This window comes from Balaenoptera physalus (assembly GCF_965194825.1).
Source record: "Balaenoptera physalus genome assembly, chromosome: 2".
Taxonomy (NCBI): domain Eukaryota; kingdom Metazoa; phylum Chordata; class Mammalia; order Artiodactyla; family Balaenopteridae; genus Balaenoptera; species Balaenoptera physalus.
Genome location: NC_138883.1, coordinates 64,757,025 through 64,783,826, shown reverse-complemented (window position 1 = coordinate 64,783,826; position 26,802 = coordinate 64,757,025). Strand labels below are relative to the sequence as shown.

Below are 26,802 nucleotides of genomic sequence, written 5' to 3'. Positions count from 1 at the left end.
AATGCAGGTACCCCAATGTTCACAGCAGCACTATTTACAACAGCCAAGATACGGAAACAACCTACATGTCCATCAACAGATGAATGGATAAAGGAGATGTGGTATATATAGACAATGGAATACTACTCAGCCATAAAAAAGAATGAAATAATGCCATTTGCAGCAACATGGATGGACCTAGAGGTTATCATACCAACTGAGGTAAGACAAATATCATATGATATCACTTATGTGTGGAATCTAAAAAACTGATACAAATAAATTTATTTACAAGACAGAAATAGACTCACAGACATAAGAAACAAGCTTATAGCTACCAAAGGGGAAAGGGGAGCAGGGATAAATTACGAGATACACACTACTATATATAAAATAAACAACAAGGACCTACTGTATAGCACAGGGAGCTATATTCAATACCTTGTAATAACCTATACTGGGAAAGAATCTGAAAAGAATATGTGTGTGTGTGTGTGCGTGCACGTGTGTGTGTGTAGTGTGTGTAACCGAATCACTTTGCTGTACACCTGAAACTATCACAACATTGTAAATCAACTATACTACAATTTTTTAAAAATGGATGCTACAATCTTACATAATCACTTAAACACAATCATATACATCCCATCGCCTTTACCATATTCCACTGGTTAAAATCAAGTCACAGGTGCTGCCACACTCAAGAGGAAAGGATTATATGAGGGTGTGAACACCAGTAGGTGGGGACGGTAGGGCTATTTTATTCTGTTTGCCCACAGGGTCTATGGCCTGCAGTCTACCTGCTGCAATAAAGCTCTGGAGAGTCTTCCCACCAGGGGTGCTTGGAGTGGAAGGAGAAGACATTTTCCAACATAAACATTAATCACAATGCTTTAAAGATTATTTCTTTTTGTCTCTTACTAGACCTGAAAGTCTTTGGGGGAGGTATCATATTTTTTATATGAAATCTAGCATCATTCCTGGCACACAGCATTCCTTCAATACAAATTTGTGCCTGAATAGACAGACTGGGTTTTGGATATACAGGTATCCATAACAAAATCTATATGGTTTGCCTGAATCTCAGTAGAGATTTTCTCTGCACTTGTCTTCAACATGCTATTTCTCTCTCATAAGGTTTGTAGAAACTCTGATAATTATTTTGTCCATCACAACCCTAGGATATAAGCATAGTTCAGATTATAAACTGCCTCATAAGTCCTATCTTTTATATGTTAAACATTCCTATTTATGAAGGAATATTCTAGTTAATGTTTCCTTGATCACAAACAAACTTGCATCAAGAGCCAAGAGACACTATACTACAGATTTGGTCAAATTATTAACGAGCTGGGGAGGGGATGGGAGGATTTTTATTTTACATTGCCAGCTCACTCACACGTTCCTTGGAGATAATAATCCTTTATATCATCACCTAAATTCCCAATGACGAGATACATGTGAAAGCCCTTACATTATGAACCTTTGCAGGGAGGAATGAGAGCTATGTCTATGTCTCTACAGATTTTCTTGAGCTATTTTCAGGTACAAAATAAGTAGAGAGAGAAAACCCATTGACTTAACTTTCTATGTTGGATGTTTAATACATTAAATATTCTACCCAAATGCTTAATTTGTTGGTTCCTTCCGGGCATGTGCCCAATTAAATATCTATTACATGGTACCTATGTAATGCCAATTGGTTCAATCCCATTGCTACCTTACAAACCAATAGATGAATTTGGTTTTCAGGAGCGTAAGATGTGAATAGCATCATGCAATCGCATGACAAGTCTTACAAATTAAAAAAGGCTTATATACCATTACATTTCTTTAGCTCCTGGGAAATCAAGTAAATTGAAAACCCACATTCGCATGTGGCAAAAATATTCTTCGTGTGCACCAAATTCCACCTGAAACCAAAAGGACTCACTTCCCTCCCCCATCCCAGAGTTCCAGCAGAATTCTTCATATTTGTTAAGGTATACAAAACAAAACAAAAATTCCTGCCCACATGAATTTGACAATCTAAAAGGAAAGACATAAGATATACTATTAATAAATATTGAACAACTCAACTGCTGTTAAGTATTATGATAGGCTGAAAAATGTCCCTCTAAAACTATCTGTATCCTAACCTCTGGACTCTGTGAATACTACCTTAAATGTAAACAAGGAGTGTTGCCCACCATCAAGCCAGCAGCCACTGCAGACCCCCTGCCTCTACCCATGGTACACCCTGAGGGGATTCAGGATGGAGAAAAACAGGATACTGGCCAGAGATAGTTAGGATGCAAATCAAAGGAACACTTTCAATGAGCACAGACTCTTGCATCTTCCCATACAAAGAAAAGCACTAAAATCATTAACTTGAGATGGCTGTTTTTTGTGATTACCAGAATTTTTGGATGTTCGACTACATGTTTTTTTTTGTTTGTTTTTTCTCCAAACAAAAGCTCCTATATATCCTGGCTCCACCCTTACCTCTTTGGAACAGTTCCTCAGAGCTATCTGAAAATCTGTTTCCCAGCTATAATCCTCAGCAAGGTCCCCAAATAAAGCATAACTTGCAACTTTTAGGTTGTGAGTTTTCTTTCAGTTGACAATGGCAAAAAAAGGACTGAAGCTGTGATTCAACAAGGATCTTGAGATAAGAGATTATCCTGGATTATCCAAGTGTTTTAAATGCAATTGCATGTATCCTTATAAAAAGGGAGGCAGTGGGAGATTTGACACAGACACACAAACAGAAGAATAAGCAATGTGACCACAGAAACAGAGATTAGAGTAAAACGACCACAAGCCAAGGACTGCAGGCAGCCCCCAGAAGCTGGAAGAAGAAAGGAATGAATTCTTCCCTAAAGCCTCAGGAAGGAGCGTGACCCTGCCAACACTTTGATTTCAACCTGGAGAAAATGATTTTTTAAAAAGATAAAAATAGCTTATACTTGAATGAAGGTGAGCTGAGCCTGGGCAGGTAACTGTAGCCCCTGAGCCACTACACACCAACAAAGACCCAGGCTTTGCAGCCCAGCTCTGCTGCTGCAAGTCCCAGCGGAAACACATGACAAACATTCCTGGCAAGTAACTTGGTCGACAAATCAAGGTTCAAGGAATAAAAGGAAAATAAGACTTTCCATCCTCACATATTGCATGGGCAACTTCAAGGATTCTTAGTGAAGAGAATATTATTGTTAAGGACAAGAAGAAAATATTTTGATTATAAATGTTAACTGACTAGACAGAATAGACAAGTGAAAGATCTATAGCAGATGTTCTTGTGTTAAAGAAGAGTGACTATTTTCAGAGGACCACCAATAAAGCAACACTGAAGAGAAATATAAGAATATGAGTTTAACAATGAAATCAATCACAGGCATCCAGTAGGTGTTTCAATCACATTGTAAGTGAATTCAGCTGGATTTGCAGGATTCTGCAGTAACCTTTGAAACACTGAAGGAAGTGACAGATACTTAGGGCTCAAATTTCACAGTTGATCTCTGAGAAGTATAGATGACCGTTCCTACATCCCAGGATTGTTGGGAGGATTAAATGAGATAAATACATAAGAACCTCTGGCCATCACCTGTCCTTAGGAGGCCAGAGCATACATAGCACCCTCACCCTCTTCCTCTTCTTTCTTCTCCTCCTCTTCCACCATGAGCCACAGGCCCTCGAAGGTCTAGCTCCACCTACCCCTGCGATTTCATTTCCACCCAACTTTCCTCCTACTGATTATGCTCCAGATTCACTGACCATCTTTCTGTCCCTTGAACACACCCTACTTGCTCTCACTTGAGGGCTTCTGCTCAAGCTGGAAAGCTCTCACTCCAGATCTTGGCATGGAGGATTCCCTCTCTTCATTCAGGTCTGAGCTCAAATGCCATCTTCTCAAAGATGCTTTCCACAACCGCCACATTAAATCCTTCCCAGGAGTTTATCCTCAATCACAGCATCCTATTTTATTTTCTTTATAACACTGAATTTCTGGAATGACCTTATGGATCTAAGTCCTCTCTCTTCCCACTAGTGACAAAACCTTGTCTGTCATATTTCTTGCTTCTCACTCAGCACCTAGAACAGTACCTGGTACAGAGTAGTGGCAGTAAGTAAATACCTGATGCAGTTAATCGTTATCAGTGTGTAGAGTATGTACACACAGTTATTCTAGGTATAGGTATTCTGTGTGTGTGTGAGAGAGAGAAAGAGAGAGAGAGAGAAAGAGAGATGAGAGATGGAGACAGAGAGAGACAGAAGCAGAAAGAGAGAATGTAAATGAGTTGAGGAAGAGAATAAGCACCAAGTCACATGTATCAGTTTAAACCCAACTTTGCCACTTGAACCATGTGATTGTAGGTAAAATAACTAGGCTTTCTATGCTGTTTCCTGTCTGTCATTGAAGGGTGATAAGGATCTCTCTAGTATTAGGAGAATTCAATGAAATGCTCTAAGTCAAGCACTTAACATAATGCTGGATATAACATACTAAGCTCTTAATAATTATTAACATGTATTTCCTGTCAAACAAAATTATTATCCCTTGGTACATAATATAATACCCCACCCATCCTTAGCAAGCTATCATGACTACAGCAGCATAATCTTTAAAAAAAAAAAAAAAAAACCATATTCTAGGATATTCAGTTATAATAATGAAGAGTCACCAGGGCCCTGACATTTACCAAAGTTGAAGGTCATATCTAGTCTAATGTTAAAAATTCTTCAGAGGGGGAGGAGATCAAGATGCTGGGGCAGAAGGACGTGTAGCTCACCTCCCCCCACAAACACATCAAAAATACATCTACATGTGGAAAAATTCTTACAGAATACCAGCTGAAAGCTGGCAGGAGATCTCTTATACAACTACAACTATAAGAAAGATCCCCATGTAACCAGGTAGGACAGAAAGAAAAAAAAAAGGAATTTGGACAGGACGTGCACCCCTGGGAAGGCACTGTGAAAGAGGAAAGTTTCCCTCACCCTGGGAACCTCCTTCGCAGTGGCTGGGTGCTGAAACTCAGGCTTCAGGAGACAGACCCAGGGAGAGGACTCAGTTTGGCTGCATGAAGACAGCCCGAAAGGCCTTGAGTGTGGTCCAGGCCAAGAGAGTGGGTGTGCGCAGGATGGACCTGAGTCCGCCATAGGAACCTCATTATCAGCATGCTCATGGCGGGGTGCAGCTTTGGCTTCAGTGGACTTTGGGAGCTCGCCCTCACAGGAGGCAGGGTTGACGTCTGAGCCGATTATCAATGCTCCCACAGTGGGGATAGGTCCAGGGGCTACACTAGCAGCAGCAGACTGTGAGTGCACAAACCAGGTGGCAGGAGGTGTCACAGAGTTGCATGTCCCAGTGACAGCACCTGGGGAGAAACACACAGTGGCTCCTTTCCCAGCAGGAGCACTCCAGTCCTGTCTACCTCACACCACAGTACACCTCACCCCGAACTGGATCTGGGGGTTTCTACTCCAACAACTGGGGAGCAGACCCTGCCCCTGACAGAGCTGTGACAGCCACAGAGCAAAGAGGAGGCCCTGCCCAACACCCAGTACAGACTGCAGTCACCACAACATCAAACACACCCCTATCAAGGGGACAACAGCCACACACTGAGGAAAACCGTGGCAGGCATCTATACCAAAAATAGCCCTTGCACAAAAAATACTGGACTCACACAGTTCACACAGGGATGGTCCCACATAAAAACGGCCCTTCAAGACCACTGTAGATAACTGTTCCTCCTAAATTCATAGAGTCAGAGAAATTTCAGTAAAATGAAACAGAGGAATTACTCCCAATTAAAAGAACAAGAGAAATCCCTTGAAAGAACAATGAAACAGATCTCTCTAGTCTACCAGACCCTGAGTTCAAAAAAGAGGTAATAAAAATGCTAAAGGAATTAACAGAGACTGTCAAAAGAAATGCAGATCACTGTAACAGGAACTAGAACCTATAAAGAGGAACCATTCAAAATTAGACAACTCGATTGCTGAGATGAAAACTGAGCTAAAGGCAATGAATAACAGCCTAAATAATGCAGAAGAACAAATAAGTGATCTGGAAGATAGAATAATGGAAATCACCCAATCAGAACAGCAGACAGAAAGACAAGTGAAAAAAAAGAAAAGAAAGCAACATATGAGATCCGTGGGGTAACATAAAGCGTGCCAACCTATGCACAATAGGGGCTCCAGAAGAAGAAGAAAGAGAAAAGGAATCAAAGATGTATTTGAAGAAATTATGGCTGAAAACCTCCCTGATCTAAAGAAGGAAACAGATATCCAAGTACAGGAAGCACAGAGGCTCCCAAATAAGAGGAACCCAAAGAGACACACACCAAGATGTATCATAATTAAAATGGCAAAAATTAAAGATAAAGAGAGGATTCTAAAGGCAGCAAGAATAAAACAAAGAGTCAGTTACAAGGGAACCCCCATAAGGCTACCAGCTGATTTCTCTACAGAACCTTTTTCAGGCCAGAAGGGAGGAGCAAAATATATTCAAAGTGCTGAAAGGGAAAAGCCTGAAACCAAGGATACTCTACCCAGCAAGACTATCACTTAGAATAGGAGAGATAAAGAATTTCTCAGAAAAGCAAAAACTAAAAGAATGCAGCAATACTAAAACTGAAAGAAATAGTGAAAGTTCTTCTCTAAATAGAAAAGAAGCAAGAATCTGTAGGAAAGGGAAAATCACAATACGAAAGGCAAATATTTAAAAGGATTGAAGATCACTTAAACAAGCTGGTACATAAACTTTAAAAAAAAAAATCAAAAAAATTTCTGAAAGCAATTATAACTACAATGAACAGCAAAAGTATAAACATGAAGATGTAAAATAGGACATCAAGATCACAAAACATAGGTGAGGGGAATAAGAAAATGTAGATCTTTTAGAATGTGTTGGGAACTTCCCTGGTGGTGCAGTGGTTAAGAATTTGCCTGCCAATGCAGGGGACACGGGTTCGATCCCTGGTCCAGAAAGATCTCACATGCCACGGAGCAACTAAATCCGTGCGCCACAACTACTGAAGCCTGTGCTCTCTAGGGCCTGCATGTCACAACTACTGAGCCCACATGCTGCAACTACTGAAGCCTGTGTGTTCTAGGGCCTGTGTGCCACAACTACTGAGCCAGGGTGCTGCAACTACTGTAGCTCACGCACCTAGAGCCTGTGCTCCACAACAAGAGAAGCCACTGCAATGAGAAGCCCGTGCACCACAACGATGAGTAGCCTCCGCTCACTGCAACTAGAGAAAGCCCCTGCACAGCAACAAAGACCCAACGCAGCAAAAAAAAAAAAAAAAGAATGTGTTTGAACTTATATGACTATCAGTCTAAAGCAAGTAGATATAGTTATGGGTTAACATACTTGAAAACCAGGCTAATCACAAATCAAAAATATATAATAGATTCACAAAAACCAAAAAGAAAGAAACTCAAGCACAATTTAAAAAGAAAACCCATCAACCTACAAAATGGAAAAGCAAAAAAAAAAAAAAAAAGGAACAAAGAAGAAATACAAAATCAAATGGAAAACAAGGTTTAAAATGGCAATAAATACATACTTATCATAATTACTTTAAATGTCAATGGAATAATGCTCCAATCAAAAGACACAGAATGGCAGATTAGATAATAAAACAAGACCTACCTAATTAAAATTCAGGAGAGGAAAAAAATATTCAGCAAACAATTCAGGTGAGTATCTCAAAACATTACTCTGCCTCACCACCATAAGTCATGCTGCCTCAGGCTCCCTGGTGCTATCATATTAATATTTTCTAAGAACTAGTAGGAAAGAGTTTTAGCAAGACACCCAAGACAGTCTGACTTAAAGTGTGAATCCTTTGTGCCTACATTGACACACACACATACACACACAGACAATTTTGGAACAATATTTGTGTTTGCATATGTATAAAATTTTTGGAGATCTATATCATAGCTTTTTGGAAATATTTCCCAAAGTAAGAGCAATATCACATTGGTTTTAAACTACGGTCCATCAGAAGAAAGTGTATGCTGTTACTTTAAGTCTCATTCCAGAAGGTTAGTTGTGCTGTTCAGGAATTACACCTCAGTTGCTGTCAGCTAAACATTTCATCAAAAAATTCTCTATTCCAGTGTCGTATAAAAGGAGACAAGGTTAGCACTCCCCTTGACAACAATGGAAGAGGCCCTTGGGCCTGACAACATGCATATGGTTAAGCCATTTCCACCTACTTCGTGGCATCTAACCATTGTTTTTTATCCAAATTGGAAGGGAAGAGGTAAAATTGTCACTATTTGCAGATGACATGATACTATATATATATATATAAAACCCTAAGGACTTCACACAAAACTACTAGATCTAATAAATGAATTCAGCAAAGTAGCAGGATACAAGATTAACATTCAGAAATCAGTGCATTTCTTTACACTAACAATGAAATATCAGAAAGAGAACATAAAAAAAATACCTTTTAAAGTCGCACTAAAAAAATAAAATACCTAGGAATAAACCTTACCAAGGAGGTGAAAGACTTATTTGCTGAGAACTATAAAAACATTAATAAAGTAAATTAAAGAGGATTTAAAGAAATGGAAAGATATCTCATGTTCTTGGGTTGGAAGAATTAACATTGTTAAAATGGCAATACTGCCCAAAGCAATCTACAGATTTAATGCCACCCCTATCAAATTATCCATGACATTTTTCACAGAACTAGAACAAATAATCCTAAAATTTATATAGAACCATAAAAAACCCAGAATTGCCAAAGCAATCCCAAGGGGGAAAAAAAAAAAAAAAGCAAGAGGCATAAATCTCCCAGACTTCAGACAATACTACAAAGCTACAGTAATCAAAACAGTGTGGTATTGGTACAAAAACAGACATACGGATAAGCGGAACAGAACAGAGAGCCCAGAAACAAACCCACACACCTCCAGTCAATTATTCTTTGACAAAGGAGGCAAGAATATAAAATGGGAAAAAAGTCTCTTCAGCAGGTGGTGCTGGGAAAGTTGGACAGCTGCATGTAAATCAATGAAGTTAGAACACACCCTCACACCATGCACAAAAATAAACTCAAAATGGCTTAAAGACTTAAATATAAGACCTGACACTATAAAACTCCCAGAAGAGAGAATAGGCGAAACATTCTCTGACATAAATTGTACCAATGTTTTCTTAGGTCAGTCTCCCAAGGCAATAGAAATAAAAACAGAAATAAACAAATGGGACCTAATCAAACTTACAAGCTTTAGCACAGCAAAGGAAACCATAAAACAACCAAAAAGACAACCTACGGAATGGGAGAAAATATTTGTAAATGATGTGCCCAACAAGGACTTAATCTCCAAAATAAACAAAGAGCTCACACAGCTCAACAACAACAACAAAAAACAAACCCAATCAAAAAAATGGGCAGAAGACCTTAATAGACATTTCTCCAAAGCAGATATACAGATGGCCAGTAGGCACATGAAAAGATGCTCAACATCACTAATTACTAGAGAAATGCAAATCAAAACTACAGTGTGGTACCACTTCACACTGGTCAGAATGGCCATCATTAAAAAGTCTACAAATAACAAATGCTAGAGAGGGTGTGGAGAAAAAGGAATCTTCTTACACTGTTGGTGGGAATGTAAGTTGGTACAGCCACTATGGAAAACAGTATGGAGGTTCCTCAGAAAACTAAAAATAGAGGTACCATATTATCCAACAATCCCATTTCTGGACATATACCTGAACAAAACTATAATTCAAAAAGATACATGCACCTCAGTGTTCATAACAGCAATATTCACAATAGCCAAGACATGGAAACAACCTAAATGTCCATCGACAGACGAATGGATAAAGAAGATGTGGTACATATATACAATGGCTTACTACTCAGCCATAAAAAAGAATGAAATAATGCCATTTGCAGCAACATGGATGCAACTACAGATTATCATATTAAGTGAAGTAAGTCAGAAAGAGAAAGACAAATACCATATGATATCACTTATATGTGGAATCTAAAATATGGCACAAATGAACTTATCTACAAAACAGAAACACACTCACAGACATAGAGAACAGACTTGTGGTTGCCAAGGGGGAGGGAGAGGGATGGACTGGGAGTTTGGGGTTAGTAGATGCAAACTATTACATTTAGAATAGATAAACAACAAGGTCCTACTATATAGCACAAGGAACTGTATCCAGTCTCCTGGGATAAAGCATAATGGAAAAGAGTATTAAAGAAAGAATGTTGCTTCCATGTCTTGGCTATTGTAAACAGCACTGCAATGAACACTGGGGTGCATGTATCCTTTCAGACCATGTTTTTCTCTGGGTATATGCCCAGGAGTGGGATTGCAGGATCATATGGTAGCTCTATTTTTAGTTTCTTAAGGAACCTCCATACTGTTTTCCATAGTAGCTGCACCAATTTACATTCCCACCAACAATATAGGAGGGTTCCCTTCTCTCCACACCTTCTCCAGCATTTATTGTTTGTGGATTTTTTGATGATAGCCATTCTGACAGGTGTGAGGTGATATCTCACTGTAGTTTTGATTTGCATTTCTCTAATAATTAGCGATGTTGAACATCTTTTCATGTGCCTCTTGGCCATCTGTATGTCTTCTTTGGAGAAATGTCTGCTTAGGTCATGGAAGCAACCTAAATGTCCAATGACAGAAGAATGGATAAAGAAGATGTGGTACATATATGCAATGGAATATTACTCGGCCATTAAAAAGAATAAAATAATGCCATTTGCAGCAACATGGATGGACCTAGAGACTGTCATACTGAGTGAAGTCAGACAGAGAAAGAGAAATATCACTTATGTGTGGAAAAATGAAACAAATGAGCTTATTTACAAAACAGAAACAGACTCACAGACGTAGAGAATGAACTTATGGTTACTGGGGGATGGGTGGGGGGTAGGGATAGTTAGGGAGTTTGGGATTGACATGTACACACTGCTATATTTAAAATGGATAACTAGGGGACTTCCTAGTGGTGCTGTGGTTAATGATCCGCCTGCCATTGCAGGGGACATGGGTTCAAGCCCTGGTCCAAGAAGATCCTACATACTGTGGAGCAACTAAGCCCATGCACCACAACTATTGAGCCCACACGCCACAACTACTGAAGCCCACACGCATAGAGCCCGTGCTCCCCAACAAGAGAAGCCACTGCAATGAGAAGTCCGCACACCGCAAAGAGTAACCTCCACTCACCGCAACTAGAGAAAGCCCACGCGCAGCAATGAAGACCCAATGCAACCAAAAATAATTAATTAATTTAAAAAATGATATTAAAAAATAAATAGATAAATAAAATGGATAACCAACAAGGACCTACTGTATAGCACAGGGAACTCTGCTCAATATTATGTAACAACCTAAATGGGAAAAGTATTTGAAAAAGAATAGATACGTGTATATGTATAACTGAATCACTTTGCTGTACACCTGAAACTAACACAACATTGTTAATCAATTATACTCCAATATAAAATAAAAAGTTTTAAAAAAATAATGTATATGTGTATAACTGAGTCACTTTGCTGTGCAGCAGAAATTAGTACAACATTGTAAATCAACTATACTTCAATAAAAATAATAAAATGTCTCTATTCCAGAAGTAGCTACTACAAGCTCTTCAGTTATCTCTTTCTCATCAATTTCAGACATTTTGCTAAGATAATGGATGTTCAAATTGGGTTTTCATTAGTGAAAGTAATCGTATCCAATATATGTGCAGTAGCTAAACTATTTTAGAGATATTTCCACCCCTAAAATGAATAGGGTTTAAGAATTTGGAACTATGCTGTCCAATATGGTAGCCACAAGACACATGGGCTATTTAGCATATGAAATATTGCTAGTTCAACATGTTAAAATGATAAGATTTTGGATAAACCAGGTCATATAAAATATATTATTCAAATTATATTGTTTTTCGTTTTTAAATATGGCTCACATTATATGTTGCCACTGGACATCACTGGTCTAAAGACCCTTTAACTGTGCTGATGATGGTGCTCTGGGTTTGATCCTTAAATGGTCTTTGGTCTTGTCACTGATTCAGTAGACTCCATGCTTCCACCATAACTGACAGGGTTAGCTGAATCCTGTCACTGGAATAGTGACTCATTTGACTCAGGCATCATGCATTATGGTAGGCATGGGATGCATAGAACAGACATCAAAATAATCAAACTATTGACCTTCATAGAATTCACAGAAAAGGTGTTTTGTGTCATGACCATATGACAAAATTTGTTCTGAAAGCTTGCTGTCATTATAACCTGGTAGTAAAGTTGCAAAGAAATAGCTAAACCTCACCTATTCTAGAATACTGCCTTTTTCATATTGTCTTATTTTCTTTTACTGAGTTATAGTTGTTTTACAATATTATACAATTTTACATATTATATGTACGACTTAGTGATTCACAATTTTTAAAGGTTATACTCCATTTATAGTTATAAGATAATGGTTATATTTCCTGTACTATACAGTCTATCCTTGGAGTTTATTTATTTTATACATAATAATTTGTACCTCTTAGTCCCCTACCCTTATATTGCCCCTCCCACCTCCCCTCTCCCCACTGGTAACCACTAGTTTCTTCTCTATATCTGTGAGTCTGCTTCTTTTTTGTTATATTCACTAGTTTTATTTTTTAGATTCCACATGTAAGTGATATCATACGGTATTTGTCTTTCTCTATCTGACTTATTTCACTTAGCATAATGCCCTCCAAGTCCAGCCTTGTTGTTGCAAATGGCAAATTTTCATTCTTTTTTATGTATGGGTGAGTCAAATTCCATCGTATATATATACACCACATCTTCTTTATCCATTCATCTGTTGATGCACACTTGGGTTGCTTCCATATCTTGGCTATTGTAAATAATGCTGCTATGAACATTGAGGTACATGTATCTTTTTGTTTTTTTCTTTTTTTTTTTTAATTTGTTTATTTTATTTATTTATTTTTGGCTGTGTTGGGTCTTTGTTGCTGCGCGTGGGGCTTTCTCTAGTTGCGGCGAGCAGGGGCTACTCTTTGTTGCAGTGCGCAGGCTTCTCATTGCGGTGGCTTCTCTTGTTGCAGACCACAGGCTCTAGGCATGCAGGCTTCAGTAGTTGTGGCACGCGGGCTCTAGAGCACAGGCTCAGTAGTTGTGGCGCACAGGCTTAGTTGCTCTGCGGCATGTGGGATCTTCCCAGACTAGGGCTCGAACCCGTGTCCCCTGCATTGGCAGGTGGATTCTTAACCACCGCACCACCAGGGAAGCCCACATGTATCTTTCTGAATTAGTGTTTTCATTTTCTTTGGATACATACCCAGGAGTAGAATTGCTGGATTATATGGTAGTTCTATTTTTAGATTTTTTTAGGAAACGTTCTACTGTTTTCCACATTGGCTGCACAATTTACATTTCCACCAATAGTGTAGAAGGGTTCTCTTTTCTCCACATCCTCACCAACATTTGTTATTTTTGTTCTTTTTGATGATAGCCATTCTGAAAGGTGTGAGGTGATATCTCATTTTGATTTTGAGTTTGCAGTTCTCTGATAATTACTGACGTTGAGCATTTTTTCCTGTGCCTGTTGGCCATCTGTATTTCTTCTTTGGGAAAATGTCTATTTCATCTTCTGCCCATTTTTTAATCAGGTTCTCTGTGTTTTTTTTTTGATGTTGAGTTGTATGAGCTGTTTATATATGTTGTATATTAACCAAGAAAGAGGAAGATGTAGAATCCAGGAAGCAAGAGATGCAGCTCAGGGAAGAAGCGCTGGGAATGCCAGGTTAGTGGTGAAAGGAGATCCGCTCATCCAAGGATGACCACTGTGCTGCTGGCCTGTCCAGATGGGAGCCCGTGGACAATGACTTTTGGGAGGTCTGTCTCCAAGAAAAAAGTGATGACTTAAATATCTTCAGACACATTGAGAGGAGATTTATCCTTCTGTTGGAGTGTTTAGAGGCTCACAGAAAATTAAAAGTAACAATTATTAACTCAAGGGAAAACAAAGTTATACAAGCATGAAAATGCAATCAGAGAATACTGCATGGCTTGGCTCGATTAACATTTCCATAGGTTTAATAATAATTGATCCTTGGGCTAATCAAAAGGCATGATATAAGTTTGCTGAGAGGATGGGTAGAGGGTAAGTATGGGGTATAATAGTAACGATTGGGGAAGTGGGAGCATGATATAAAATCATTTTAAAAGTGGGAAGCCAATAATATTCCAAACTTAAATCAAGTAGGAAATAGCAGTATAAACATGCCATCTAGAAATATGGGAGTAAATATCCAAAGAAACAGCTTTAAAGTAAAAAAATAATTACCTTTTGTAAGTATGAATGTACTTTTTTTTAGAGACTATCTGACTAAAACTATGTCAATATAATCAATTAAATATAGTTCTATTAAAAAAAACTTTAAAGGGAAACTGAGCAAGCTAGTATCTAGCTAGGAGAAAGGAAGACAGTTCTGCTCAATCCTGCTATGTTTAAAGTCAAATGCTTGACCACAGAGCTTCCCATCCAGTGGGAGAGATGGATCCAGCTTGGAATGGTCCCTGTGAAAAATCAGAGAGGTCCATTTCTTTTTCAGCTGTAAACAAGAATTCGGATTTTATTTTATTTTAAATTAAAAATTTTTTTTGGCTGCGTTGGGTCTTTGTTGCTGCGCTCGGGCTTTCTCTAGTTGTGGCAAGCAGGTGCTACTCTTCGTTGCAGTGTGCGAGCTTCTCGTTGAGGTGGCTTCTGTTGTTGCGGAGCACGGGCTCTAAGTGTGCAGGCTTCAGTAGTTGTGGCTCGCCGGCTCCAGAGCGCAGGCTCAGTAGTTGTGGCGCCCGGGCTTAGTTGCTCCGCGGCATGTGGGATCCTCCTGGACCAGGGCTCAAACCCGTGTCCCCTGCATTGGCAGGCAGATTCTTAACCACTGTGCCACCAGGGAAGCCCCAGAATTTGGATTTTAGAAGGCTGGTAAGGGAGAAAGAAAAAGAAAGAAAGAAAGCAACTCTGGAGAGAAAGAAGAGCATGAAAGAAGGAATGGCTTGGCAATGAGCATCGCAAGTGGCCATACCCTAAGGACTTCAGCCTGGTTGGAAGAGTGCTGAGCTGTGGAGTAACATTAGGAAGTGGGGGGTTGGTGGGGAGTGGAGCCAGATTACAGTCTAAAGAGTTTGCCAACACCGGGTCTCTCAGCCAACATCTCATCTGTGGCTCCTGGATGCCGGTATCTCAGAGCCATGCACGGACCAGAAACTTAATCACTAAGCCTCTGAAATTAGATTATTGCAGACATCTGACCTCATCTTCCCTCATCCTTAAGTTTTTCATCATCTCCTTGCCCCCAACGTGAGGAATTAATTATAAGACTATCAAAATTCCAGCAGGATGAATTCTCAGCCTTCACACGCCTTCCACATCCAAGTCAGGGCCCCGACAGGGAAGGAGTAGACTTGGAATGCGGCTATCTGGGTAGACAGGCTTAACAACTTTGAGCCCCCAATTTCCCAGAATCCTTTGGCCTGTAAAAGCAGCTCATTTCCTTTATTAGAGGATAACAATTACCCCTTGTTTGAAGATAATGCAGTATCTTCTGTGGCAGCAGGTACCTTATAGGACAATGTTTGCCCTCCTCAGGATCTGCCCCATCCTGGACCAAGACTGGGGTCACATGTGAGCATGGCCCAACGGGAGAAGTCCAGGCCTGCCAAGGGATTATACACTGAAGGAGCTGCAGGAGCTAACAAAGATATACCAACAAGAAGGGGTAGAATTTGCCTGGACATGGATCTTGAAGGTCTTGAATCAAGGGGAGTAGAAAATAAAGCTGGATAATCATCAGTATGGGGGGACTCTTCCATGACACAAGACTTAACATCCTGATAAGGCCCCAGGGCTTTTCCTAATTCCCTGTTAGGATAGCTCTTAGAAGCCTGACCCACTTAAATGAAGAAGAAATACAAGAGCTACTGTGGCAGAGTATGGAGGGAGGATTAAAAGGCTCAGAGGAATGGCCAAGCTGGAATGGATTTATTATAATCCATATATCAGAAAACCCACTATATTCCTTGGGAGAGCCCAGAGGTCATTCTGGTTATCACGACAATAAGAAGTGTGCTGGGGAGGGAGTGTCACTGGCATCATTAAGAAGCTTCATAATTGCTGTCCTCTGTAAACTGTCCTCTACAGGTAGAAGGTGCTGCTTCAATACTGAACTCCTTACAAGCCATGGGGATCATAGAACCCCAAAATAGCAGAGGCCTGATAGCAGCACTTACTTGCCAGAAGCTAGGTGGTCATGATTACCACCATGGGCAGCAAAGTCAGAATGGTAGCCAGTGGTAGCTGACCTTCAGGGTGCTATAGGACATGGTGTCCACAGAAGCAAGGTATATAAATAGCCAAGAGATTATTGCTTAATAATATTCAGCAATACCAAGAATGTATTAGCAGAAGGTTGAGATCAGCTGTCCCAGTAGAAAGTCTTGATCCTTTGCCCAATTTCCAAACCCAAGTCAGTTCTCAGATCCAGAATCCAATGATTGAAAGAGAGGAGACAGAACAACTGGGGACAATTTGAGCATCCAAATAATGATAGTAAGGGATTATAACACTAAATAAAGTAAAAACCCATAGGGGCTACAATGATATAAATAAATAAGGGAGAAGAGAAAGCTCTTTTCTTGCAGTAGAAAGCCAATAGAAGGAATAATGAAATCAGAAACCACCATTCAACAAGCACCTTGACTCAGGCAAGAATAACCAATGATAGCTAAAATAGTGCATGAAAATTTGGTAAGAAAATAGGAGATAATATTCACATACTCTCAAGTATCACCCCCACGAGATACTTATTAATCGCACAATGTAAAATAGTAATAATGGTAACCTGGCAGGTACCATTTTAGCTAAATCATCAAACTTAACGTCGCCAGGATGTTCAGTAGTAGTTCTGCCAAAAATGTGTAATTTGAATCTGATCATGAGGCAAACAAACCCACACTGAAGGACACGCTACAGTATAATTGGGCTGTACTCTTCAAAAATGTCAATTTCATGAAATACAAAGACAGACTTGGGAACTGTTGTAGATCAGTGGAGACCAAAGAAATACGACAGCTGAGAGCAATGCTTGACCCCGGATATTCTTTTAATATAAAGGATGTTATTGAGACAATTGGTAAAATCTGAGTAAGGTCTATAGTTTAGGTAATAGTATTACATCAATGTTAATTTGGGGGATTTGATTATTATACTATGGCTATTTAAGAGAATTCCTTGTTTTTAGAAAATACGTACTGAAGTGTTTAGAAATAAAGGGGAATCATGCTGCAAATTAGTCTTAAACAGCTCGGAAAAGAAGTATGTATATGTATGTATATACATACATACTACACACGCACATCGAGCCACCAATCCATCCATCTACAGAGAAAATGATATAGCAAATGTAGTAAAATGTTAACATATGGGGGATCTGGGTAAAAGATATCCAGGAATTCTTTGTACTGTTCTTGCAACTTTTAAGTTTTAAATAACGTAAAGATTATATATAGAGAGAGGAAAGGAAGCTTCAATACCACAAGTGTATATAGCAATGATTCCCAGAGTAGTCCCTGCCTGTGGTCATTTACCCAAATAACCATATATTGGGGGGAAGTCCAAGGTGACACTGATAACCAGAAAACCATAGCACTACTCTGACCTCCTGTTAGAACAGAGGTACTTGATACCAGGTAATACTTGGATTTCTGAACCAATCCTACCCATCTCACAGTGGGTCTACTGGGTCCACGCAGCTTTCTAGTGGTCATTTCTCCAGTTCCTGAATGTGTAACTGGAACGGACATACTTAATCACTTATTAAACTCTTGCATTGGACATTGGTTCCTTAAACAGTAGAGTAAAAGAACTGTAGTAGGAAAGGTCACATGAGACCCCATGAAACTACCCTTACCTTTAGTGTAAATAATAAAAACCAAATTGCTTCCCAAGGGAATGAGAGAGATTAGGCCCACTCTTGGACTTAAATAATGCAGTGGCAATGGTCTGTGTCCCCATTTATATTCTCATTTAATTTGCCTCCATGGCCCCTTACAAAAACCTGATGAATCATGGTGGATAGCAATGGACTAGTAAAAACTTAATCAAGTAGTAGCCTCAGTCGTAGTTATTGTGCCAGATGTGGTTATCCTTACTAGAGAAGATTAACACAGGCTATAGAATGTGGTCTTTAGCTCTTGATCTGGCAAATGCTTTCTCTCCCATGCCTATCAGGAGGGAAGAGCAGAAGCAGGTTGCATTGCCATGTGATGGACAACAAGGTACATTCAAGATCTTGTCCCAGATTATTACTTCTCTGTCACACCATAGTCCCAAAAGCAACTAAGAGCATCCAGACATTCTGCAGAACATCACATTCATCTACTATACTGATGATATCATGTTATCAGGCATTCGTGATGTCTTTATATGGGCTCCACAGGGTGGGAAATAAATCCTACAAAGATTCAGGGTCCTTCTACTACAGTTTTTGGGTTCAATGCTCTGGAGCATTCCAGAATATTACCTCTAAAGTAAGGGCAATTTATTATACCTTGTACCTCCTACCACTAAAAGAAAAAAACACAGTGCTTGATGGGCCCCTTTGGACTTTGTGGGTAGTATCACAAAGTCCAGGGGAGTGGGACAAGTATTCTTGGGAATACTGCTCTGACTCATTTATCAAATGATTTTGAAGGCTTTCGTTTCTGAATTGGGGCTAGAGTAAGAAAGGGATCAGTGGCAGGTTTAAACCATAGTATAAGCAACCTGACACTTGGGCCATACTATTAAGGCAGATTCAATAGTACTAGAGGTAGGAAAAGGTGTCTTGTGAAATTTTAGGCGACCTATGAGAGTCACAGCACAGATCATTAGGGTTCTGCATGTATAGGGCGTACAGGGAATTAATTATACACCATTTGAGAAATAGCTCCCGGCATGTTAGAGATGGAGCATCTTATCATGGGATAGTAAGTAACCGTGTACTATAAATGCCCATCATGACTCGCATAGGCCGAGAAGCAATCCACCTATGAATAAAGTGGCACATCTGGGATCAGCCTCAAGCAGGTGCAGAGGTCGCAAATAAGCTGCAAGAACAGGTGGCCCAGATTCCCAGCACACCCATCCCTACTGCACTGAAGCCTTTCCCTTGGCTCACACCTGTGACCTTATGGGGCCATTCCCTATGATCAGCTGACAAACAAAAGAGAAGGAAAACCTGAGTTGATTCTTGGGCTCAGACCCCTCAGGGATGAGAATTTGGGTCCTCCCATCAAACAAGTCACCTAGACAAGCAGAAATGATAGCTGAGGGCAAGAAGAATCTAAGATCAATGGTAAAGGTTGGAGATGAATATTAGTTGTGACTTCAGGACCAGATTGACACTAACTCTCCTCTTGTATGTTTTCCTAGAAACTGATCAACCAGAATCCTGGAAACTCTATGCTTCAGTTAAAAGTGAATCAGAACAGGGTAGATTGTATTGATAGTTGATGCTGTTGGTGTCCCATCCAAATCTTTTTCTTTTTTTTTTACTGGGTTGTACGTATTCTCTCAGCTGCTATGAGTGTTGGCTAATAATAGCTCCCAGGCACCCTGCTATGGAAACTTGCTCTCAGCCAAGAGAAACCACCTTGCCCAGAAGTCTACAAAGCCAACCTCCATACTCATCAACATTGCCAAAGAAAAAGAGAGTGTAGGATACAAAAGACAGTGTGATTTATACTCCAGACCATCTCTCACACCATCCTCATGGATGGGCTACACTTTACCGGAAACTACATTCCTTGCTTTGTCTCTTTCCCTACCTGGTCGCACTCCCCTGCTCTTCTACATATTTTTCTTCTGAAAACGACTCCTTAAATAAAATACATGCACCTGAATTCTTGTCTCAGGATCTGCTTCTAGGGTAGCCAACCTAAGACATCTGTGATACTGATATGACTCAAAATTTGAAAATCTGTGGACAGAGGGAATTTTTTTTTTCCAAATTTTCTTTGTATCTCTATTTTTTTTTAATTTTTGAATTGTATTTTATTTTTTATACAGCAGCTTCTTATTAGTTATCCATTTTATACATCTTAGTGTATATATGTCAATGTCAATCTCCCAATTCATCCCACCACCACCACCCCCCTCCACTATCCCCCCTTGGTGTCCATACGTTTGTTCGGACAGAGGGAATTTTTGCTACCAATTTTTGCTCAGATTTTACCTTAGTTAAGAAGTTAGCTGTTCAAGAGCATTAGTTCATGATTTCTCCCAGGGCTAGTGTATATTTTTAATGAGCTTAGAAACAAAAGAAGCCAAAGATGAGGTTGAACTCAACTAACATGCCAGGATCATCATGAAAGTCACATTCTCGTGTATATCTGTGAGGTGACAGTGAGGAAAGGATTGGAGAATAGGGTGGGGGAGATCTCATGCTCCCTCCACCCCATCCTCTCCATCACACCCCATCACTTCTATCCTGAAGCTCCAATGAGTGTGTCCATCTCCTTATATTCAAGAGTTTCTAACAATATGACAAAAGCAGCACTTTAGATCAATTTGGCAATGAACCAAAATGGAATGGAGCTGACCAAGATGAGGAGAAGGAGACCTGTGGAGAGCCTGTGACAGAGATAAGAGTTAGATATGAGATGGTGAACGCCTACATTTTTATGGTGTCACCATGAATGGAAAGGAAGGAATAGAAATGATATTTATTTTACCCTGAAGGTTCTCAGGCTCCACCGTCCTGTGGATTCAATTAACACTGAAGCAACATTAATACCCCAAGTTCCCTGAATCACCACTGCCACCTGCTGATGTAAATCTCATCTTCCCCATTCATTCCTGGACCACCCAAAGGGACCTCTTAGGTGCTCCCATCCTTCTGCCTCAGGCTCCTCCTGTATGTAGGCTTCCTACACACCGCAGGAGGATCTTGCCTCAACAGCACTGAACTGGGGCTCCCTGAGTGCTGACTGCTGTTCCCAAGGCTTCAAAACTCTTGAAGTGACAGGGTGTTCCTTGACTGCCAGCTGATAGTACGCCAGAGCCACACTGTGCTTGAGCAGCACTGAGGAGACGAACACTCTCCCACCCATGTGTTCTTTGTGAAGACTTATGGCACACAGAGCCCCAATGAAGAGTTTCTTTAGAGTAGTTGATAATGTTGATTACATGCCACCATCGCATTCACTGACTATTTCACATGCGTATATGTTGACTAATCAACTAGATTGGACAGCCCTCCAGGGAATCTACTTTCTCTGTATATTCAATAGTGTCTAGAGTAGTACAATGGATATTGGTCATGCTCAAAAAATCCTGGTTGAGTGATTAACCAATAAAGATGCAGCAAGATTCCCAAGTCATTGCTTAAAGAGAGGAAACTCCTTCATTCTCTACGTGATAAGAGTGAGTGTAAGTGAAAGTAGAATCTATTAATTTGATCATACTATCTTCTGTTGTTATTGGGGGCAATAGCCTGCTGGCACCCAAGACCTTTGACAGAGTTAAACTAGAAATAGAAACTATCTGAGACAGATGGTCGATGCAACAGAATGACCTTTGGACCTGTAAGATTGAGGTAGGAGATAGATGGGCCACTGGGCCAGACAGCTGGTGTTTGTCACATGGAGTAAAAGTGAAACTTTGTTCTCCCCCAGACACTCCAAGGACAAAGTTAGTGGCAGAAGATGAGCTCCGCTAAAGTAAAGAGATAAGGTGCCCGCTCCTGAGGTCAAGGAAAACTTCCCTGTCTGCACATGCGCAAGAAGGCTCCTTGGGGGTCAGAGTGGGAGGGGTCACCACCCCATAATGTGTGTGGACATGTACCCACAGGCCTCTACTGTGGGATCCACCTTAGCAAAAAGTTGCGCACGCATCTTGGGGAGCATTCTAGGACCAGTCAGGTGTGAAAAAAGAAACAAGATAATTGGCCAAATGTAAACAAAGACCCGGAAGGACTGTCCTATGCAAGTGATTTAAATCACCTCTTTACTGAGATCCTCATTCAGGATGCCTGCATTCCTCTCCGGGTGCGCATCTCTGCCTAGCTTCTAACTTACTGCACTCCGCATTAGACAGAACGCCAGTACCCTTTCTCTCTGGGTGTGTATTTCTGCCTTGCTTCTGTCTTTTTATTATTATTATTAATTTATTTATTTATTTATTCATTCATTCATTCATTCATTCATTTAGGCTGCTTTGGGTCTCCATTGCTGCGTGCTGACTTTCTCTAGTTGAGGCGAGCGGGGTCTACTCTTCGTTGCGGTGCCCGGGCTTCTCATTGCGGTGGCTTCTCTTGTTGCGGAGCATGCGCTCTAGGCTCACAGGCTTCAGTAGTTGTGGAGCCTGGGCTTAGTTGCTCCGCGGCATGTGGGATCTTCCCGGACCAGGGATCGAACCCGTGTCCCCTGCATTGGCAGGCACATTCTTAACCACTGTGCCACCAGGGAAGTCCCTTGCTTCTGTCTTAAATAAATAAACTGTTTCTCTGTGTGCTCTCCCATACATTGTGCTGTGTCTCTAACAATAACTTTTGTACCTGTTTTTATAGTTTTTGCCTCCTTGAAACATTCTTGCTCTCAAATGCGGGAGAGAGCCAGGGCCACTTTCCTTCTAGCCTCTAGCCCCTGGTGGTCTAGCGGCTAGGACTCCTGGTTTTCATCCAGGCTGCCCAGGTTCGATTCCTAGGCAGGGAACTAAGGTCTCTCTTTAGGGCTGCTCACGGCTTGCTGTCCCTCCGAGGTCAAGATTATACACTGTGGTTATTTATTTGCAACCCAACATGAAAATGAAACCAAGTCCTCCCAAAACTGAGTTCCTCTGCCGAGTTTATGATTAACCTCTCTATCCAAAACATTATTCCCCAGAATGTTATTCCTCTTCTTGTCCAACACCTCTTCTCCTCAAGATGGAGGAGTATCAAAGAAAAGGGGAAATTGTAACCGAGCGGGACACTATGGGGCCTTCCCAGGACAGAGCCCTCCCCCATATCTTCTGCTTTAGCTCCTCTCTGGAGTACCAGATAACAGTATCTGATGCGCATTTCCTGAATTGCTTTACAGATGATAAAACTCTCACCAAAAGGGAGACTAACTACTTGATGACCCTGGGTATGAATACGTAGCCCCCAAGCCCCTCCCTCACCTGGCCTTCAAAAATGCTTTCCTGAAACCCATTGGGGAGTTGGGGCTTTTTGACCACTAGCTGTCCCAGACTCCTTGTGTGGTGCCTTACAGTAAATGCCCTGCTTTCATTCACCACAATCCAGTGTCAGTAGATTGGCTTTACTGTGTGCTCGAGCAGACCCAAGTTTGGTTCGGCAACAAAAATAATCCATCAAAAGAGAGTAGGCCAGGACTTCCCTGGTGGCGCAGTGGTTAAGAATCTGCCCACCAATGCAGGGGACACAGGTTCGAGCCCTGGTCCGGGAAGATCCCACATGCCGCAGAGCAACTAAGCCCTGGCGCCACAACTACCGAGCCTGCATGCCACAACTACTGAGCCCGCGCACCTAGAGCCCGTGCTCCACAACAAGAGAAGCCACCGCAATGAAGAGTAGCCCCCGCTCGCTGCAACTAGAGAGAGCCCGCGTGCAGCAAGGAACACCCAACACAGCCATAAATTAATTAATTAATAGAGTAGGCCATGGGAAGTACAAAAGGGAAAGTTGCAGAGATGAATGTTGGCAGCACCTACTCCCAGCCCTCAGACACCAGGGAAAGGTACCCCAAATCATGTTTTAAAACAAAAGAAACTTTCTGTGTACACACAAGCCCTAAGAGGGAAGTTAATGGAAATACACTCTTTTTTTTCCAGTGGCTGGTCCAGCAGCTCAGATGGTGACAGCACATTGTTGAACAGTAACAACACTCCAGATTCATCACGTTGATAATTGTGATTTATAAAAGGAAATTTCTATTTGTCTTCCTCCTGTTCCCAGCACAGAGTTCCTAAAACCTTTGGAATTTCCAGTGAGGAGAGCAATCAAGGTAGCTGTTGTTATGGTAATGAGGTGACTCTCGGAAAGCACCTAAGGACGAGGGCTGGTAGCCAATAGAAGCAACCAGGGGATTAGAGGGTTGAACTTTTAGTCCTACTGTCCTCACGGCCCATCCCCCAACTTCCTGGGAAGAGAGGCGCTAGAGATTGAGCTCAATCATCAATAGCCGATGATTTAATCACTTGTGCCTATGTAATGAAACCGCCATAAAAACCCAAAAGGAGAGGGTTCAGAGAGTTTCTCTGGTGGGCTCACACATGGAGATGCTGGCAGAGAACAGGGAAACTCAGTGCCCCTTTCCCCACACATTGCCCTGTGCACCTCTTCCATCTGGCTATTTCTGAGTTATATCTTTTCATAATAAACCAGTAATCTAATAAGTAAACTGTTTCCCTTCCAGGAACTACTGAAGCCAATTAATCAAATCCAAGGAGAGGGTTGTTGGAACTTCCCGTCTATAGCTGATGGGTCAGAAGCCCAAGTGACAGCCCAGACTTGCAACTGGTGACTGAATTGGAGGATGAGGGGAGAGAGTCTTGTAAGACTGAGCCCTTAACCTGTGGGATCTGATGCTACTTCCGAGTAGACAGTGTCAGAATTAAGCTATAAGACACTCAGCTGGTATCAGAGAATTGCTTGGCCATGTGTTTAAAAAAACACACACACGTTGGAATTGGTGGCAGAATCACAGCTGATGATGAAATTGAGCAGGACCCTGTGGGGCTCCTGGGTCCAAAGCCTTTCCGTGTCCCCCGTTTCTTGTTTGCAGGAAATAGGCTTCATTCAGCCTCCGTGACCTTCCCTGAATTCCAAAGGACAGGTTCAAACAGTTGCTAATCAGGGAAGCAAGGGGATGCAGAGACAAGGGAGGGGCAGCCAAGAAACAATAGTGCATCTTGGGGCAGGGTCCTGGGTCCTCCTCAAGGAATATACATAACAGTATCTTTGAGCTCTTCTGCAGAACTAAGGCCCACACCCAGGTGGAGGGTGGCCACTTCCGGCTGAGCACAAGATTCCTGGAACACCGCCTTGTTACCTCACCACCAACCAATCAGAAGAAAGTCATACACCCTGCAGCCCTCACCCCAAATTTTGCCTATAAAAACTTTTTTCAGAAAACCAATGGGGGAGTTCAAGGTTTTTAAGCTCTCCTTTCTCCTTGCTTGGCCCTGCAATAAACCTTTCTCTGCTCCAAACTCCGACGATGTTTTAGTTTATTTGGCCTCACTCTTCAACAGGCACACAAACTTTGTTCCATAACAATGATCAGAAATGGAATCAGAATCAGAATCATAAGCACTCACTTATGCAACTGCTGTTAAGTGACTACTGGATAAAAGGTGTTCAGCCAGGTTCTTTGTTTCCCCCAAAGATATATACAAAACCAAGCAAAATAAAACATGCTCACTAATAGCTACAAAGGCAGTTTGTGATGAATTCCTTGAAATTCATAACATAATGGGAAATTAAGGCAAAGGATAAAATTGAAGTAGCACTGAATTTTGTCTCGAACAGATAACGTTTTGGTAGGTAAAAGGACAGGAGAGTCAAGGTTTTTCCTCCTAAACCAGCTATATCTGTTTTTCAGATATACTGTAGCTGCTAGGTCAAAAGTCTGTAAAAGCAAACCCATCAGCCCTACAGGACTGACCATTCAAAAAGACAAATCCAGCTGATGGTGGACCAAAGATACCACTGTGATACAAAAAAGTTATACAAAAGAAAGCAGACCAAAAAACTGTGGGAATAAAAATTCAGAGCTGCGCAAGACAAAGTCTGGCAGCAAATCCACTCCTTCCACCGGTGCAGCACCAAACCCTGCATTGAGCCACCTTGGAAGTCCTTTGATAGAAGGGGAAGGCGTTCAAGGCAGGAGGTTTGCACAGGCAGTTAAATGCAGAGGTTGTGCTCCCTTGATTGTGCAGCCTTAGAAAAGTGGGCCATTCCATCACTACTAACAATGTAGGCAGAGCAGCAAAGACAAGAACGCTTTGCTTTTGAAGTTAAATCCCCACAGGAAAGCTGCTTTGCTCTATGTGGGTAGAAACAAAGAGTTGCAAGAAAATGGTCACATCCTCTAGCACTTTTATCTCCTTGCTGCCTAGACATTTTCATGTGGAGAGGGAAAATTCTCATGGAAGCCTGAGAATAAGCAGGCACCGTGTCTTAAGAGCTTGAATAACACTACCTCTGTGAGGTTTAGTAACATGACCTCTGCAGAGCTGCCCCCAACCAAGAAGTTCTGGCGAGTGTTCTTACCTCTTCATGTCTTTTCATGTAGAATCGTATATCCGGTTGGTTCTTGGGGCTTTCTCCTCAGGCTGCCAGGAGGAAGAGGAAAGTTGTATTATTTGAAGCCAAAGGAATATTGTGGTTTAAAAATAAGCATGAGTAAGCTTAATAGCACCAGTTTCCATAGCCTTCTCACTCCAGCATCTCGACAGGACCGTCCCTGTTTCTGCTGGGGCCAATCCAGTGACAGGGAGCACAGCTGGCTCCCACCATCATGGGCTCCTCCAGCTCCCAGAAAGAGCTTCCTAATCTTAAGCCAAAATTTGACTCTCAGGGATTCTGAGAAAGCAGCAAGAAGAGAAAGGAGAGGAAAAGGGACAGTTGAATAGAAAAATATTTCACGGAGCAGAAACGAGAAGAATTCACTAACTACCTAACATCAGAGCAGTACTTAAAAAAAAAGGGGAGGGGGTCACAGGGGAGCCTAAATCCAAATTACATGTGTCTGGAGATACTGTGGAGAATTT

General features: G+C 41.2%; 2 protein-coding genes across 3 annotated transcripts in view; both read right to left on the bottom strand.

Moving 5' to 3' along the window:
- The window catches only part of LOC309656113 (uncharacterized protein), a 761,916-nt gene that overhangs the window by 233,509 nt on the left and 501,605 nt on the right, over nucleotides 1-26,802 (bottom strand). The window contains exon 5 of one of the 2 annotated variants that reach the window (XR_014261136.1): nucleotides 26,303-26,364. Coding sequence is in view for 1 of the 2 variants with exons in the window: in XM_082452309.1 (XP_082308435.1) it covers nucleotides 26,307-26,364 (58 nt within the window). In the remaining variant the exon portion in view is untranslated. Of the gene's footprint in view, nucleotides 1-14,784; nucleotides 26,365-26,802 lie in introns of those variants that run through there. The other variant, XM_082452309.1, reaches the window with a different exon arrangement.
- LOC309656107 (tigger transposable element-derived protein 1-like) overlaps nucleotides 13,029-26,802 on the bottom strand; it is a 200,349-nt gene continuing 186,575 nt past the window's right edge. Inside the window, exon 2 of the mRNA XM_082452297.1 lies at nucleotides 13,029-13,040. The gene's annotated coding sequence lies outside the window, so the exon portion shown is untranslated. The remainder of the gene's footprint in view (nucleotides 13,041-26,802) is intronic.